Here is an 18,330-nt window from a genome sequence, read left to right on the forward strand (position 1 = left end):
ATGTGTATGTACATATACAAATGTACGTCTATCGAATGCCCTCTGCTAGTCCTCGTGTAGATGTCCCTCCAGTATCTTCACTCATTTAGGTTGTTGTAGCTCGTTCACTAGTAAATTCCTCAGGACAGGCCATGGGGAGAATATTCACTGAGGTCTTCCATGTTCACAGTAGTTTACCTGTGGCCTTTATACCTGGAGTTCAGTTTGGCTGGATGTCAAATCCTTAGCTCACATTTTCCTTCTTCAGTGTCTTTAGAATGTTAGTCCGTTGACCTCTGACACAAAGTGTTGCCATCAAAATGTGTGAACACAATCCAGTTCCCTTTTCCTTATAACTGACATGGGTTATTTGCCTAGATCTTCAATGATTTTTTTTTCTTTTTCTTTAAAATCCAGTAGTTTTAAAACCCTATGTCTCAATTTTGAGCATTGTGGGCTGATTTTTCCAGGAGTATCCAAGTGAACCTTTATTTGAATTACAGTTCTTAGTCTTCATTGTGTTTCATAGTTTTGTTTTTCTTCTTTGAGTATCTATTATAAATACTCTCTGCCTATTTTGTATGTCACATTTTCCTGCAAAACCCTTTACTTCTTTCTTCATTTCATTAACAAGATTGCTTTGGAAATTCAGGGTCCTTTGGATTTCCATATAAATTTTAAAATCAGCTCAAAGCATCTACTGAAAAGTGTCCAGGGATTTTGATCAAGATTGCATTGAGTCTTTAGATTGTTTGAGGGAGAATTGCCATCTTAACAAGATTGAGCCTACCAATCCAGGAATGTGGCATATATCTCCATTTATTTAGATCTTCTTTAATTTCTCTTCATAAAAGTTTGCAGCTTTAGGGGAAGAGGTCCTCCACATTTTTCTGAGTTTTTCTCTCAGCATCCTATGTTTTTGATGCTTTTGTAAATGGAATTGCTCTCATTTAAATTCAATTATGTCGTAGTTTGTTGCTAGTATGTAAAATACAGTTAATTATGTACATGGACCTTATATCTCATGTCCTTGTTAAATTCACTTATTGGTTTCAGGGGTTGTTTTGTAGTGAGGGAGCCCAACTTTCTGGTAAGTTCTCACTCCAAGTGAGTAACTGATGCTTTATCTCCATTCTCTTTCTCATCAGTAAGCCTGCCCCCTAGCTCCCTCTCTAAACTTTGGCTTCAGTGGGGCTCTGTGTTTGAGGGGTAGAGTACATCTTAGTAAAACCGTCCTTTAGGGGACGTGTCCTCATTTGAACCACAGATACCTGTATCCAAAGAAAAGCTCCAGAGCTCAATCTTATTCATATACATAAAAGCACAGGGGAAAATATTGTGTACAACCCTGAGTGCACAAATGTATAGAAAAATATTGAAAACTAAACACATCAAACAGGGAGTTTTGTTGAGAAACTCCTCTAGAATGTTGGCTCCACTAGTGCAGAGAGTTTTGGGTGTGTTGATCTCCACTGTTACGCCCGCACCTTGAACAGTGTCTCCCACGTAATAAATGCTCAATAAATACTTTTCAGTTGAATGAATGAAGAGATGGGCACTTGGGAGAATGAATGAAAGCAGACTCACATTTCAGTGAACACATTGGGCCCCCATTTCTGCATAGACACAACCGACAGGAGCTCAATACTGCTCGGTGACGTGGTCATGCAGCCTGCAATTCGCCACGGTTTCCACCCAACACGTTGTCTTAGCAAGGATGCTTCACTCGTCTAGGTTACCTGCCTGCCCTTTGAGTGCGTGCGGATTCGAAACCTCCTATTGAAAGAAAAACTGAGACGGAACTGAGGTCCTGTTGTAAATAGGGGGCAGAATCAGCGCACACTTGGTTGCTCGTGGATGACACCCATGTCGTGGAGAGCAAGTCTGATAGAAACCTGCAGACTGTGCTAAACAGCACTTTGCGTAGCTAAGACAGCTCATGCAACACATGAAGCGTGTGTGGTGTTCTTTCTGTTTTTATATACACGGAGTCCTCCAAACTCCTAGTTTTCACTTTTGTGTTCTTTGCCTGGGACGGATTCATACTCTTAGGTGATTTGCTCCTGAAATAAGGAGACGTCTAGGAAAGAGTCAGGCACTGAAGAATGGAACCTTTTATGGAGAAGTGACACGACTTTGTTGTGTGTCCTGCAGGTGTAGGTCAGACACACTCGTCTAGGAACTGAAGACAAAATCTTAAGGGAGCGACAATCACACTGAATTTTTAATGCAGGGAAGTGTAACTTTATTTCGGTAGAGAAATAGGTTAGGTTACAGAAAATTCCTAGAAAAAAGAAGTTAGGGGAATGATTTCACCAATGGTTGGGGTGAAGGGTGAAATCTGTTGTGTATAAGTGCTCCGGGCCATGTCCGTCTTCTGCGACAGCAAGACCTGGCTCCTCAATGGAATCATGACACCACATTTAGCTGAGTGACATCGACCGCGCTCCGTGTGACCTAACGGCCAGCACGAAAGGAGAGTCTACATCTGTGGGGACAGAGGTAAACAGAGATGGTGATCACGGGGCAGGGGGCTCAGCAGCAAGGGGAGGGGCAGCACACGGGGCGGGGGCAGGTGGAGATGACACACGTGGGGCGATAGCAAGTGGTGTGGCAGGAGACCCGGCCACAGACTGGGCGCAGGCAGCAGGAGGGGCGGCAGCAGCTGGAGCCACAGCAGCTAGAACCACAGCAAGAGGGCCGGCAGCAGCTAGAAATGGAGCAGCTGGGGCGGCAGCAGCTGGAGCCACAGCTAAAGGGCTGGCAGCAGCTGGAGAGGCAGCAACTAGGGCGACAGCAGGTGGGCTGGCAACACACAGATTGGCTGCAGCTGGGGCGGCAGCAGCTGGAGATGCAGCACTGGGGCCTGCAGCAGCTGGACACACTGCAGCTGGGGGGAGAGCAGGTGGTCCTGCAGCAGGTGGGCTGGCAGCAGCTGGGGCGGTAGCAGCTGGAAATACAGCAAGAGGGACGACTGCAACTAGAAATGCAGCAGCTGGAACCACAGCTATTGGAGCCACAGTAAGAAGCGTGGCCGCAGTTAGAGATGCAGCAGGGGTGACAGCATATCTCCTGGCTGAGGCCACGGCCACAGCTGTGGTCACAGCAGATGGAGCCACAACAGGAGCTGACCATTTTGTCAGAGGGTGGAGGTTACTACGAGAGTGAGGTTAGCGAATGTGAAAAGCCCTCTGCTGCTTGTCCTCTTTTATACTCTGCTGAGGCTGCTGCAGCCATGGCTTACACTACTTCCTAGTTTATTTTCCTAAAGAAATATGAGTCATTAAATTAGATCATTATGTTTTTCTCGTTGAATATTCTAAGATGAAGAAAAATAAGATTTCCTTTTCCTGGTGTGTTAAGATTTTCCATCTGGTCCTTCCCAGAATTACCTTTCCTATTTCCTAGTTTGTCAAGAGGGCCCATCACGTGGCCTCAGTCACTGGTATTTACCTACGATCTGTGTATCACTCCACGATGCTGTTTGCATGAATTGTTCTCTCAACGCCGAGATCTCTTTCGATCTCAAACGAGAGGCAGAATTATAGTAGGCAAATAGAAAGAAAAATGATCATCTTTGTGAGTTACCTGTGTGCCATGAGGAAGACATCTGTGAGTCATGAATGCTCATTAGACAGTGAGCTCTCTGGCCGCTTCAAAGTACGCGCTAAGTGCTACTTCCTGTGCTTAATTTGAGACCCTTATCCATGACTTATTGTTTTTAAATACTAAAAGGCATTTGGAGTGATCTTGAAGGGACTCTCCCTTGCCCAATATGGGCCAACTCGAGCACCAAAATGAATACTGGCCGTAACAGATTTTAACCTATTAAATTAAAAAAGAATCCGTGAGTCCATTCTGAGAATAATTAAATAAAGAAATTAAAAAAGATGAAAAATTTATCCATGACAGTAGAATGTCAACTAAGAAATGTAGAAGGAAAAATGGAGTTACAAAATCACCATTTACAACCCTTATAATAAAATTTGATTCAAGTAAATAGCATCATGATGCTATAACTATTGGGTGAAAGTTTGATGGGGAACAGGGTATTTGCACACTTTCAAAATATTTCCGCATTGATTATTTATTAATTTCCAAAGGAAACATCCTAACTTGACTGTGGAGAAACTTAAGAACACAGCCTTAACCATGGGATCGATGTTCACATCATTAATAGTGGGACAAACTGACGTGTGTCTTCTTAAGTCAGACACTGAAATCACACATCAATAGTGTAGTATTCCTATCAAAATGTGTCTTCTGAATCTAATTATGAGGAAACATCAGACAGACACAGACTAAGAAATATTCCACATGACTGGCCTGTTTTCTTAAAAAATATCAGAATCATCTATTATAAAGACAGACGGAGGAAGTGTTTCAGATTTAAGGTGATTAGAGACATAGTATCTAAATGCAATACATGGATATGGATAAAAATTTCTCTGTAGGACATTATTGTTACAACTGGCAACATTTAGATATGAAATATATGTTAGATAATAGTAATGCATCAACATTTAATTCAATTAATATCTATACTGTGGTCATGCAAGAAAATGTCCTTAGTCTTAGGATATAAGTCTATCATCTCTCTCTCTCTCTCTCTTTCTCTCTCTCTCCCCCCCCAACTCCCATGACCTATATCTATCTATTGAAATAAAACAAAATATGGCAAAATGTTGAATCTAGGTGAAAGCTATATGGTATAAGGGAGTACTTTGTATTACTCTTGGAACTATTCTGTAAGTTTGACATTATTTTTAAAAATACACAAAGGGATTGAGATTGAAAAAATCTTTTTCTACAGTGTTTAGTATATTAAGAGCGAGTAGTTTGTGTCTTCGGGGAGAAATACTAAAGTATATGATAAATTTTACTTTATAGGAGCTTCTACTATAGGAACTCTTTTTTTTTTTTTTTTTTTTTGTGAGGAGATCAGCCCTGTGCTAACATCTGCCAATCCTCCTCTTTTTTTGCTGAGGAAGACGGCCCTGGGCTAACATCTGTGCCCATCTTCCTCCACTTTATATGGGACGCCGCCACAGCATGGCTTGCCAAGCAGTGCGTCGGTGCGCGCCCGGGATCTGAACCAGCGAACTCCAGGCCGCCGCAGCAGAGCGCGCGCACTTAACCGCTTGCACCACCGGGCCGGCCCCTATAGGAACTCTTTTTTATATTTCTAACTAATGCAGTAAATCTTTCATCTTTCCTAGATCCCTGACAATAAAGTACTTCTGGTAACATGGCTGGTTAAGGTAATATGGACAAATATACCTTCTGGTACAAGCAAATCGAAACGTTTGAGAAATATTTTTTAGGTATTTAATTTACATAGCTGAACTTGGAAAAAGAGAAGAAAAAATATCATTTTCCAGAAACAAAAAGGAATCTCAAACTGAAAACAGTAGCTGATGTCCTGTGGCCTATGAAGGTTTGGTATCTAGAAGCAGGCTCTCAGAATTGGAGGCTGGTAGATAAAACCCAGGCAGAGGCAAGAAATGGGACCTCAAGCTGTCACAAGGCAGGGTCCAGGAAGGGAGATCTCTGTATAAAGTTTACGTTCTTAAAGTGGCACCTTGTGAGTAAAATGGGGACAAGAAAACCTTGGTCTCCTCACAAGGGATTGCAAGTGGTAATCAAGGCTCTTGGGAACATCTAAACTACAGCAACATCACCAAACTTTTTCATTTACACTATATGCATAGTGAAGGAATCTCAAGGTGAGAAACTGACTATTACAAAATAGTGAATGTCCTTGAAATCATCAGAAACAAAAGCAAAAATCATAGCACACAGGAATAACTTCCATTAGAGAAAAACTCAAAATAAAAAAGCATTAACCATGAAGAGATATAAATCTCTAAGAAACCAAAATAGACTGCATGGGATGTCCACAGGAGAAAATGTTATAAAATATACAAGAAAATAATCCATCATGAGTGGCACAGTAACTATAGGAAAAGGAAATATAACCCCAAGAACTTAGATAATTGAAGATTCTGAAGGAGAGTAAATAAATTGGGGTTCAAAGAGGTTCTTGAATCTGTAGCTTGAAGTCTGTCATCAGTTTTGTCAAATTGCCCACCAGTGTCTCATTCTTTATAGCTTCTGCCCTCTTCTCTCTTCTCTCATCCTGGGACTCCCATGTATGTGTATGTTGGACCTTTTCACTGTGCTGCATATGTGTCTTATCCTCTTGTCTTTACCTTTTTTTCTCTGTATTTCAACGTGGATATTTTCTACTTCCAATTTACTCTTCCTCTCTTCTATTCTGTCTAATCTGTTAAATCCATATATTGAATTTGGAATTTCAGTTTTTCAGTTCTAGGTTTTTCAGTGGCTTTTTGTTTTTACAGATTCCAGTTCTCTGATGAAATTCAACCTTTTTAAATCTATTATTTCAAACATATTAATCATAATTATTCTAAAGTTAGTGTTAACACCTATATATGGATCATCTTTTGTCTACTTGTATTGTCTTTTTCTTGTTTTTAGTAATTTTTTTGGTTCTTTTCTTCTGACATACTTGGTAATTTTTTTTGTATTGAATGCCAGACATTGTATATATGAAAAACTGTAGAGGCTTGGGTAATTTCTTCTTCCACCTGAAAGGATTTCATCTTCTTCTTAGATCGGGGGCCCTCAAATCCTGCCCGCACAGGTCAATTCCTAATGCTTACCAACAACTATTTTCCTACTTTTATCCAATTCTCAGTTGTCCTAATTGAGAGGTTTGGTCTGATACTAGCTGTTTGTCATTCCTGGAAGCAGAATTCTGTCCTTTAATTTTTCAAGTGGCCACTCTCTTTTGGACCCTGCCCTCAACTGGTTGTCTTCCTACTTCTCTGGCTATTCCTTCTAGTCTCTTGTGGTTGATGCTGCTCCTCTTTCAACTCACAAATGTTGGAGTGTCCCACAGCTCAGGTCACAGATGTCTTCTTTTTAGATACTTAATGTCCAATGACCCGGGAAACCATATACAGTCCCACAGCATTAAAACCCATTTTAGATTTGTAAGCACCTCTCTCACATATTGTGTTTGGTAACCTATAAGATGACCCCCAGTGATCCCTGCCTCCTGGTACTCATGTCCTTGTGTAATCCGCTCCCCTTGAGTATGAGCTAGACATTGTGATTCACTTTGAATGAATGGAATACAGCAGTGGCAAAGGTATGTCACTTTCAAGATTAGGTTTATATAGGAAGACTGTGCCTTCCATCTTTGGATTTCTTTCTATTTCTCTCACTTTCTCAGATCACTCACTCTGGGGGAAGCCAGCTGCCGTGTTGTGTTAGCAGTCCACAAGGTGAATAACTGAGGCCTCCTGCCAACAGCTGTGTGAGTAAGCTTGGAAGTGGACTTTCTTCCCTTCATATGAATGTAGCCCTGTCCAACAACTTGCCTGCAAGCTCATGAGAGAACCTGACATGCCTCTTCTGGATTTCTAACCCTCAGAAAGTGTGTGAGAGAATAAGCTGATAAATTTGAGGATAACTTGTTACACAACCTTAGGTAACTAATATACACACCAATTCCATATATGTGAAATTCTCCTGGATTTTCCATGAAGGCAATCATATTATCTGCAAATAATGACAGTGGTTTTTTGGTCATTTTCTTTCCAATTTTTCCACTTATATTATTTTTCTTTAAATCTTTATTGTGAAAAAAAGCACTGATAGAGCCCCTCCCCCCACCAAAAGAAAAAAAAAGAAAACAAAAAATTTTTTATGCTGAGACCAACTGAAGGTGCAATCAATTCTCATCTACCATCTCAGATCCATTAGGAGCTCTGTGCATTGAGTGGGGTTAAGGAATAATTCCCCTACACAAGTGAAATTACTTTCTCCTTAATCATTATTATTCATGTAGTAGAATTCATGGAAGTTAAAGATATTCATGATTCAATACCACTGTACTACTTAGTAGCCCTACGACTCTTCGAATATGTGTTTAGTACAAAGCTTTCTAAATATTTCTCCTATTTTCACTAGCGTGAATTCATCAGAAATTTATTTTTACATTTTTTTACCCTAAGACCGAGTTCATAGGAATCTGGGAGTGTTCTGAGTCTACCTAAGAACAAAACTAGTTCATTAATTGGTTTCTTGTCAGTCCCCACATTCCTCAAAGAATTTATTGACAAAGTGCTCCAGACCATGCTAAATACACATCCCAGAAAAAGTCATTCAGATAGGAGAATATTAAAATTTGGATATTTTGCATTTCCTGCTATCCCTAAATTTCTCAGGAAGGTTGATATTCCCAAAAGATAATTATTTTGTTGTCAATGGATGGAGATGAAATTAGAGAAGCTGAGAATGTAATAAATCGAGTTACGTGAGAGACGAATAAACTCTAAGGTGGACCCTCTGGTTTTCCAAGAAAAAGAGACAAGGGAAGAATAAGAGATGGGTGAGGGAGGAAGAAAGAGAGAGGGAAGGAGAATGGAGGGATGAGGCAACTAAGAGAGGAGTGAACTGTAGAGAAAGATAGGCTTCTAAAATATTTAAGAAAGGTTTGTTGTGGGATATAGCCCTTCTCCTTCATACTCCTAAAGATTTTAAATTAAAATCTTTATTATTCTTCAATGCATTTGGAGACATCTATGTATTGTTGTTATTTATGGGTTTGTTTGTTTGTTTAAGTGTTGCCACGTGTTGAGATTTTCCTGAAGGTGAGAGCAGGAATTGGAAAGTCTGATTCAATTGTATGAGGGATGTAATTTCCCAGGAAATGAGGACAATCCTTACAAAGCAGCAGAAACAAGAACATGGTATTTCTAGGCCAGGAAAGAGGAGCTTTATTCAGAAGCAGCAACAATAAGATACAGCAATCTCCCTGTAAAAGAAGATAGAGAATGGAGCCCCCAGACTTTCAGATCTGAGGTTGTGACATCAGTACCCCTACAGGCCCTGCAGGAATTTCCCTGTTTGGGACAGGATGACCTGGCACTCAGAAGTCAAAAGGTCTGATGTTGAATTTGGGCGATTCTATTAATTTCTTGCTATAAATACCACCTAATTTCACACTCTGGGTCCACATGGAGAAAAGGTCAACAAAGGAGAGAGTTTGGCCTGAGGTCACGATGTGGACACACAGTTGGCGGGAATGGCTTCTCTTAGGGCATCTATGAGGTGCATCTATGTCTGCTTCTGTGATGAGTGAGACAAAGGGGAGAAGGTGGGTTCAGGGCAGGAGTTCAGCAGCAGGAAGAGGTGCAGCATGTGGGTTGGGGGCAGGTGGAGATGACACAGGTGGGGCGATAGCAAGTGGTGTGGCAGGAGACCTGGCCACAGACTGGGCGTAGGCAGCAGGAGGGGCGGCAGCAGCTGGAACCCCAGCTGCTGGAGCCACAGCAAGAGGGCCGGCAGCAGCTAGAAATGCAGCAACTGGGGTGACTGCAGGTGGGCTGGCAGCACACAGATTGGCAGCAGCTGGGGCGGCGGCAGCTGGAGATGCAGCACTGGGGCCTGCAGCAGCTGGACACACTGTAGCTGGGGCGGCAGCAGGTGGGCTGGCAGCAGCTGGGATGACAACAGGTAGTTCTGCAGCAGGTGATCTGGCAGCAGTGGGGGCGACAGCAGGTCTCCTGGCCACAGCTGTGCTCAGAGCAGACAGAGCCACAACAGGAGCTGACCATGGTGTCAGAGGGTGGAGGTTCTGGGTGGGTTTCCAGGAGAGTGAGGTTCTTGAGTTTGGAAGTCTCTTTGTGACACATCCCCTTTTATACTCAGCTGAGGGACTTCTGTGATTATGAAAAGACTGTTTCCTTCTTTTTGTTTATGTGACTACAAATGCAATTAGTAAATGATATCACTGTATTTTTCTAGTAAAAACTCTCAATGTATAGAAAATAATTACTTCCCTTTTCTCAAGTTCCCCAGTGTTCGCACGTGAATCTCCTCTTCTGTTTCTTCCTTTGTTTGCAGTGTCACGTGTCTTCAATCCCTGGGTATCATTTGACACAGGTGGGTCACTGTCTCTTGTCTGTTTCTCACCTTGATATGATGTTGGGAGACCTTCCGATGGGATTAGGATCCCTACTGGAAAAGTCACGTTTCAATCAGATGGAATTCTAATAGGAAAAAAGGAAGTAAGCTCCTCTTCTTGAGTGTGAGAAATGAGGAAACTTATGATTCGCTGTGCAGATACCAGGAGTCATTTAGCTAACGAAATTCCTAGGACATTCCAAGCTGTGTTATTTCTCATCATCCTGGTGCACTTTGAAACAGTTAGCAGCAACTCAGTGTTTTTAAGTAGCCAAGAGTCATCTGGGGTTAATCAGTGTTGATCTTCAGAAATGTCTTCTAGGCTGGGAAAGAGTACACTGGGACAATAGTTTTTGATCTGCCTTTTGAAATATCAAAATACGTCGTGGTTGTGCTTTATGGATGTTTTATTAAAATATTTTTCAAATATTCTGAGCTAAAACATCTAGAAGTTCTTATAGTAGTACCACTTATGTTTAAGATTTTCTTAGAAGCATTAAGGGGAATATAAATGACATATTCATTATCTTATGTATACTTACATAGAAATTGCATCCATAAAGTGTTTTATAACCAAAGCCACATATGATTATGCTCCTAAATAAGAGGTCTTCTTTAGTGCCACAGGCATTCAGGAGAAAAAAATATTCAAGGAAAGAACAAATTACCTTCACGACATTCAGTCTTCCTGCAGTCTCTTGTGAGCTCAGCATTCTCCTGGTTAACTTTTACTGGTTAAGTTCAAATGCCATCTTCCTCCAGTATCTTCCATAGCGTCACTCAGAGTAAAGACCTTCCTCCATTGCACTTCCTTTGTGCTTTGTATATGCACGGGCTCTATCATATTATTCTCTACCAGAAATGCATCTATGTGTCTGGCTCCCTCTACAATATAAACTCCATTAGAGCAGGGACTATGCTTTATTCATCTTTGTACCCCCAAGGGCTGAAATAGAATGAGTTTTTGATAAAGGAGATGTCTGTTTAATGAGTAAAGATTTTGTCTAGGTCATCAAAGAGGACACGGTGACCTTGAGAACACATTATTCACACAGATGGACGGAAAGAGGATTCAAAAGAAAGAACAACAATTGAGATTGGGAAGAACCCTGGCTTATGATGATGAAAAGGATATGTCTGCAAGGTCTATTTTAAGAAGTAGTGAGAGAGAAATTGAGATTGCTAGAATGAGGAGAGATTGTGTGTGGAGATCTTTTAAAAGCCTTTAAGCAGGGATGTAATATAATATATATGCCCTATACAATTTATTTTAATGTATGATCTGCCTTTATAAATGCCAAAATACACTTGGATTTCTGAGAGAAACATTGTTTAAAGGTTGAAATGGGGCAGGGTGAGAAGTGTGCTGGATGGTAATGAGCATAGCAGTCATTTCAAAGAAAGAATCAGCAGAGACTTGGACCAAACTGAAAACAGAGTTATAAGGAAGATCTTTCATAAAATTTATAAAACATACCTCAATCTATTTTTTATATGTTTCATAACTTTTATGTGTATAATTTATGCCCTCTACCTCCTAAAAGCCAATAATTTAAAACTTTTAAAGGATAAATAAGTCAGACAGGACTTGTGCTAAAAAAGAAGAACTAAAGCCATTTAGAGATAAGGAAGAGATATTTGCATCAAAAGACAAGAATGGGATATTTGGCACAATTATGCACTAAATATATCCATTGTCCTCAGGAGACTAAGCAAATGAAAACGTAATGGATGATGGAATTCCTGATTTTCTTTCCTTCCTTCTCCAAACCTGAGTGCTGTACGCTGAACACTTTGCTGGATGCTGGAAGAATGACCAGCATGTTATACAGTCGTCCTAGTGCTTTACACACATTAGCTTGTTTACTCGTCTCAACAACCCAGTGCAGCAAGTTTCATTATAATCCCTCCTTTACAGACGAGGAAACTGAAGCACAGGGAGGATTAAAACCAGTAAGCAAGGAAGCTGTGATTTGATCCCAGCCAGCCCAGCACTGGAGTCCACGTTTTTAACCGCTACGCACACTGCCTCTCTGAAAAATCAGATGTGAAACAAATTGTCTTTATCTTCATGTTGCTCCAGGTTATCAGAGCAGCGTGTGTTATTAACATACAAATACGGTGCATGAAACTTACACCGAGTCTTTCAACACCCCACTGTCAGCAAATGTCTGTGGACCTGTATTCTGGGGAACTGCAGTCAAATTCCCTTTCATGGGCCTAAGGACCCCTTGACATTCACTATTCATATCTTTTCCTATTTGTTTTTGGAAATTAGCTATGACAGTTGTGTATTTTTCTTAAATAATTCAAACTAAAATCCGTAGTCCCTTTCAGATGGTAAGTTATTTATGTTGCAATGAAGCAGAAGAACATAGAACACTTAAACAATTCCCTTGTTTAAGGCCCCCAACATGCTTGCTCGCTATTTAATTTCTCTCTAAGAGCATAAAGAAAGTACATGCTTAATAAAGCTACCTCAAACGAGGTAATTGAATTATGATTTGATGCCACCATAGCCCACCGTTTTTCCCAAGGGTCTAGAAACCTTTTCTCCATCCCAAGTCTCCCCACTGTTTGGATCAGCCCTCTGGTCACGCTCACTGAGCTGGGCTGTGGGTTGCAGCCAATCCCTCGGTGTCCACCCCTGTGTCCATATGTGCTGCAGCAGGACCACTATCGCTAAGATATGAAAAGAAAAGAATCCCCTTTGGAAGGAGTGCAGGAAAAGTTTGAATGTTGCTCAGCATTGTCTTGGATAGGGAAGAAGTGGAGAGTAAAAATGAAACAAAATAGTCTCTGGAGAGAGGTTTTTATATTTTGCATCTTTTATATATATTTTTTTAATTTTATTTATTTGGTTTTTTCCCCCCAAAGCCCCAGTATATAGCTGTATGTCATAGCTGCACATCCTTCTAGTTGCTGTATGTGGGACGCGGCCTCAGCATGACCGGAGAAGCGGTGCGTCGGTGCGCGCCCGGGATCCGAACCCGGGCCGCCAGCAGCAGAGCGTGCGCACTTAACCACTAAGCCAAGGGGCCGGCCCCGCATCTTTTATATTTTAAATTTTAATTTAAATGTTTTGAATATCATCTATATTCACATGTTAAAAAGTCAAAAGACAAAGTGAAAGATATCCCTCCCACCTTTCTTCACAGTCACCCAGGTCGCCTCCTCGAAGGCAGCCAGACTTGACAGTTTCTGTGAATCCTTCTGGAGATATATAGCACACAAGAAACAAATAGTAAGATTTACCCACTTCTTTCCTTTCGACAAGTAGTGGCATCCCAGCCATGCTCTTCCAGCTTTGCTGCTTTCGCTTGAAGCATTCAGAGAGCGTCTACACAGCTTTGCTATTCTTTTTCATTTATAGTTGCACAGTATTCAATTTATGAATGTGCCATAATTTATTTAACTAATCTCCCATTACTGGGCTTAGTTAGTTTCCAATCTTTTGATATTATGTGCAACGCTGCAATGAAGAAGCCTGTTTATACATAATTCCACACACGTGAACATTTTCTATAGGATAAATTCCCACAGATACAGAACTGCTGAATCAAAGAGTATGCACTTATTTATAATATTTGTTAGATAACGCCAACTTCACCTTCCACAGAGATTGTACCAATTTACATTTCCATCAGTAATGAGTGAATGCTTGTTTTTCCCCATTTTTGTTGACACAATGATACACATGTTACACGGATACATAGACACATATGTAGACATGTGTTGATATATATAGACATCTATCTATCCTAGTCAGTATGACAGAGAGTTGAAAGTTTCTCCATGTGATTTTAATTTGCATTTCTCTCATTGTAAATGAGATTGAACAGCTCTTCAGATGTTTAAGAGCTATTAATATTTCCTTTTCTGTAAAGAAAATTATAGGAAATTTTCTGTGTTATCTGTAATTTGTATTTTTATGTTTTCCTACTGGGTTTAGCCCTTATACATTGATTTTTATAAAAGCTCTTTATATATTATAAAAATTAGCCTTTTTATATAATGTGAATTTCAAATATTTTTCCTAGTTAGTCTTCCTTCTTTGACTTTGCTTATGTGGTTTTTGCCCCACAGGTGTTTACTTCTGGTACAGTCAAATTTATTAATCTTTTCTTTTATGGCCTCTGAGGTTGGTGTCATACTTTGAAAGGCCTTTCCGGTTGTAAATTTGCATAAACATTGTCCCACAGTTTCTTCTAAGTTCAAAGTTTCATGTTTTATATTTTCAAATGTCTGATCCATTATGAATTTACAAAGATATATGATATGCAGTTTAAATATTTTTAAATCTGATATGAACAGAGCCCATCACCATTTATTAAACAATACATTTTTCCCCCACTGATTTAAAATGCTACCTTTTCATTTACTAAATTCCTTTATGTATTTGAGTCAATTTCTGGACTTGCTTTTTTAATTCATTGATGATTTCTCATGCACTGGTACCATAGTCATCAATGTATAATATTGACTTGCTCTTAATGGTTACAAGTCCAAGGCCACCTCACTAGATGAAGGCAATATGCTAGTGAACTCAAATATCTGTGTGTCAAAACAGTACATGTATACCAGGCTCCCCGCCATGAGAAAGTAAATTGTACTTGGCTGGACCCTCAAACTGGCGTTGTAAAGAATGCGTTAGCCGAGTTTGGAATGGCATACCAGTCTTGCTATGCTTGTTGCACTTCCTATAAAGTTCTTATATATTAGTTACAGCTGAAGCGATCAGAGGCTTGATCTTGTTTAATGACTGAGAGTCCGCTGTTAACCTCTGGGAACTGTCTTCCCACATACCGGCCAGACAGGACTGTTAAAAGGGAGTTTGTAGGAAATAAAACACTTGCTTCAGCTATTTCCTTAATAAGAACAGTCCTGTCTTGTTGCTTTTATGGAATTCTATATTGCTTAGTGTTTGCTACCCAGGAGAGCGTGAGCAATTCCGAAGGTATATGTTGAGCATGGCCAAATAAAACTGAGTGAAGGCAGACTTAGTTGATGCTCCGTTCACTTAAAATCCAGCCCAGCTATGCATTCAGGTGAAGTTGATGGGACCACAGAATAATCACTCCAGTCCCCCTTTGCCATTCATAACTTTATCTCTACCACGGTTTTCTCTACCACAATATCCCCTGTATCACTTTTGGAAGTTTTAGAGCACTGTTACTCTCCCTGATGGCAATTACTGTCCATGGAGTGCCTGCATGCAGGAATCCTAAGAGGTTGTGCATGCCACCATCTGGTTACTTCACCCAAACCACTGCATAGGCCTCAGGCCTAGGAGTAACTGTTCCTCACTATTGTGAACCCTGGATACTGAACGATCCCTCATTGCTTTCCCTAAACTCTATCCATATCTTTGTAAATAGTCCTTTTTTCACCCAGATTCAATGTGCCATCTCGTTCCTGCTGTGACTCAGTTCTTGTTGTAAAAACAGGAAATTATAAGCTTCATATACTTTAATGCTGAAAAAGACAATATAGAACCTATATACTTTGATTTAGCTCTGGCTAATAAAGCGTAATGTTAAAACCAGAGCCTGCATCCTATAATTAACAGTTATTAAAGAAGAACCTACGGGAGGATAAAAGACATGTTAATTCTAGTGTATAAAAGACAAGGCTATATCCTGTAGAACATTTCAGAGCATAGTGAAAAAGGTAAAGCTGAAGATGTCTGTGAGACATTTCTATGACAAGAATGTAAAACCCAACCTGTGTCGGGGTGAAACCCACTTTATATGCAGTTTGTGTCTTGACACTTTCAAACTTTTCGGGGGGTGGGGCCGGCCCAGTGGCACAAGTGGTTAGGTGAGTGTGCTCCACTTTGGCGGCCCGGGGTTCGTGGGTTTGGATCCTGGGTGTGCACCGACACACTGCTTGTCAAGCCATGCTGTGGTAGCATCCCATATAAAGTAGAAGAAGATGGGCACAGATGTTAGCTCAGGTCCAATCTTCCTCAGCAAAAAAAAGAGGAGGATTTGCATCGGATGTTAGCTCAGTGCTGATCTTCCTCACAAAAAAAAAAAACAACTTTTTTTTAAATTTTAGAAATAACAACTGACTCTTAGTTACACTTTAAGTTATTTGGAAATATAACACAGCTAATATGTAATATTTTACTTTGAATTTAAAATGTTTCTAATATACTTCAAATTATGAGCCAAAACTTATAGACCTTTATATTTGTATAAACGTGATGTTATTGTATATATTGTGACACATTTTCACAGCTAAAGAGGATCATTCTTACCAGAGAGAACTAAGTCTTATGGTCTCTTAAGACCAAGCCAGGTGATGAAAGCCTAAAATGGGAGAGTAAAACCATCAGGAAGATGGAGAAATCTCAGTAATATGAAGGGCTAAAATTATGACGGAGTTTCAGTCTGGGAATACTAAAATTTTCAGCATTGATTAATAAAAAGTTTAAAAATTTTTTATGGAAAAGTTGCCACAGACTTCATAAATTGCCAGAAGTCTGGATTTAGAAGGTACACTTAGTATTCTGAAAGAGAGTATTACATTTAGAGAGGAAAGAAGGGGGAAGGAAGGAAGGAAGGAGGGAAGAAAGGAAGAAAGAGAAGGAAGGAAGAAGGGAGTGAGAGAGAGGAAAAAGTACCTGAGCACAGTAGAACACCCAAAATTTACACAACTAATAATAGAACGTACTGGAAGTAGAAATATAGTCAAGTGAAATTTAGATGACTTTATGATGTTCAACTCACTGGAGTTTTTAAGGGACATTTGAAACATACATCAAAACTTAATTTTGAGTTATAGCGGGCAGTGAAAAAATTATACACACTTTCTTTGCTGTTCTGTCAAAGGGAACACTACGCTAATTTAATATTCTAGCCAAGGGTAGTGTTTCAATAACAATAACAATAAAATGATATTTATTGAGCGCTTACATTATGCACCCAACTCTGTGCTAAGTGCCTTATGTGGAGTCTGTCTTTGGACCTTTGAAGAACATAATGTATTACCCTCATTTCACAGAGAAGAAAACTGAGGCTTGAAGAGGTAAAGTAACTTTGCCCATGCCATACAACTAATGTCTAGTGGAGTCTCGATTCCAACATAAGCAGCTGCTCTTGAATATGCCCCGCTGCATTTGAAGCAAGATGGTCCTTGGTGTGAAGTGATAGGTAAAGACACATACACACATGTACACGTGCATGTACACACCAAATCATTAACAAATCAGGGGATTTCAGTAGCAGGGGAAATGGCTGTTTATTAAGAACACATGGAAACAACGTCATACGAGATCATCACAATCAGTGTATACTTAGGATGAAGACATTGCTGGTCTGAAAATAGATGCATTTGGGCCTGGGTTAAAATCATTTGACAAATGTGTTTTCATCCATCATTTCCTAGAACTGAACACCAACTCTGAATGCCAAATCAGAAGGGTTGGCAGCTAAGAGTCCATTCCCCAATCACTGTTTGGCTCCAACACATTTTATATGGCTTGTGTGGACATCCATAGTGTGACAAAGATTACAGGCAGAGATTCAGCAGCAGGAAGAGGCACAGCACGCAGGACGGGGGCAGGTGGAGATGACACAGGTGGGGGGGTAGCAAGTGATGTGGCAGGAGACCTGGCCACGGACTGGACGTAGGCAGCAGGAAGGGCAGCAGCAGCTGGAACCACAGCTACTGGAGCCACAGCAAGAGGAAAGACAGCAGCTAGAAATGCAGCAGGTGGGCTGGCAGCACTCAGACTGGCAGCACTGGGGCCTGCAGCAGCTGAAACCACAGCAGGAGGGGCGGCAACAACTAGAAATGCAGCAGCTGGGGCGGCAGCAGGTGGGCTGGCAGGACACAGACTGGCAGCAGCTGGGGTGGCAGCAGCTGGACACACTGCAGCTGGGGTGGCAGCAGGTGGTCCTGCAGCTGGTGGTCTGGCAGCAGCTGGGGTGGTAGCAGGTCTCCTGGCAGATGCCTTGGCCACAGCTGTGCTCAGAGCAGACGGAGCCACAACAGGAGCTGACCATGGTGTCAGAGGGTGGATGTTCTGGGTGAGTTTCCAGGAGAGTGCGGTTCTTGAGGTTAGAAGTCTCCTTGTGCTACTGCCTCTTATATACTGCTGGAAGAGGGTGAGTTGTCAACGCAATTTCTTTGTTTTTCTTTACTTAACATTTAAGTAATTATCAGATTACACAATAATGTTTATCTAGTTAGTGGTTTAAACTTGGAAACAAAATTTTCTTTTCCAGATGTGATAAATTCTACCTGATCTGCTTTTCCTCCTGATTCTCATCTGCTGGCATCTTCTAGACCACACTCTCCTCATCTTCCTCCACAGTGGGCTGTCATGTGATATTCGGCATTTGG

General features: G+C 40.8%; 2 protein-coding genes across 7 annotated transcripts; both read right to left on the reverse strand.

Moving 5' to 3' along the window:
• Positions 1-2,514: 2,514 nt before the first annotated feature.
• LOC131416735 (keratin-associated protein 4-6-like) lies at positions 2,515-3,114 on the reverse strand. 4 transcript variants are annotated; one of them, XM_058559410.1, is made up of 2 exons: positions 3,066-3,114; positions 2,515-2,936 (listed from the first exon to the last, which is right to left on the reverse strand). In XM_058559410.1, exons 1-2 carry the CDS (start codon positions 3,112-3,114, stop codon positions 2,515-2,517), a joined length of 471 nt encoding a protein of 156 aa, XP_058415393.1. The 4 variants fall into 4 exon arrangements, with proteins under 4 accessions (XP_058415393.1, XP_058415391.1, XP_058415392.1 ...); XM_058559408.1 differs by having other exon boundaries at positions 2,515-2,960; positions 3,063-3,114; XM_058559409.1 differs by having other exon boundaries at positions 2,515-2,922; positions 3,028-3,114.
• Positions 3,115-9,188: 6,074 nt separating this feature from the next.
• Positions 9,189-17,993, reverse strand: LOC131416734 (keratin-associated protein 4-7-like). Of its 3 annotated transcripts, none has more exons than XM_058559404.1 (2): positions 17,704-17,990; positions 9,189-9,534 (listed from the first exon to the last, which is right to left on the reverse strand). In XM_058559404.1, the coding sequence occupies exons 1-2, from the start codon at positions 17,988-17,990 to the stop codon at positions 9,189-9,191; spliced, it is 633 nt and encodes a 210-aa protein (XP_058415387.1). The 3 variants fall into 3 exon arrangements, with proteins under 3 accessions (XP_058415387.1, XP_058415388.1, XP_058415389.1); XM_058559405.1 differs by lacking the exon at positions 9,189-9,534 and adding an exon at positions 17,508-17,605 and having other exon boundaries at positions 17,663-17,990; XM_058559406.1 differs by lacking the exon at positions 9,189-9,534 and having other exon boundaries at positions 17,508-17,993.
• Between the last annotated feature and the right edge of the window lie 337 nt (positions 17,994-18,330).

Source organism: Diceros bicornis, chromosome 18, assembly GCF_020826845.1.
Source record: "Diceros bicornis minor isolate mBicDic1 chromosome 18, mDicBic1.mat.cur, whole genome shotgun sequence".
Classification (NCBI taxonomy): domain Eukaryota; kingdom Metazoa; phylum Chordata; class Mammalia; order Perissodactyla; family Rhinocerotidae; genus Diceros; species Diceros bicornis.

What these genes read in the sequence shown, in the direction of transcription:
- LOC131416734 (XM_058559404.1), bottom strand. Translation starts at nt 17,990, where the DNA reads ATGGTCAGCTCCTGTTGTGGCTCCGTCTGCTCTGAGCACAGCTGTGGC. An exon ending in TGCCAGTCTGAGTGCTGCCA is followed by an intron (nt 9,535 to 17,703) that starts GCCCACCTGCTG and finishes CACCTGCTGCAG; the next exon opens with AACTACCTGTTGTCATCCCA.
- LOC131416735 (XM_058559407.1), bottom strand. Translation starts at nt 3,114, where the DNA reads ATGGTCAGCTCCTGTTGTGGCTCCATCTGCTGTGACCACAGCTGTGGC.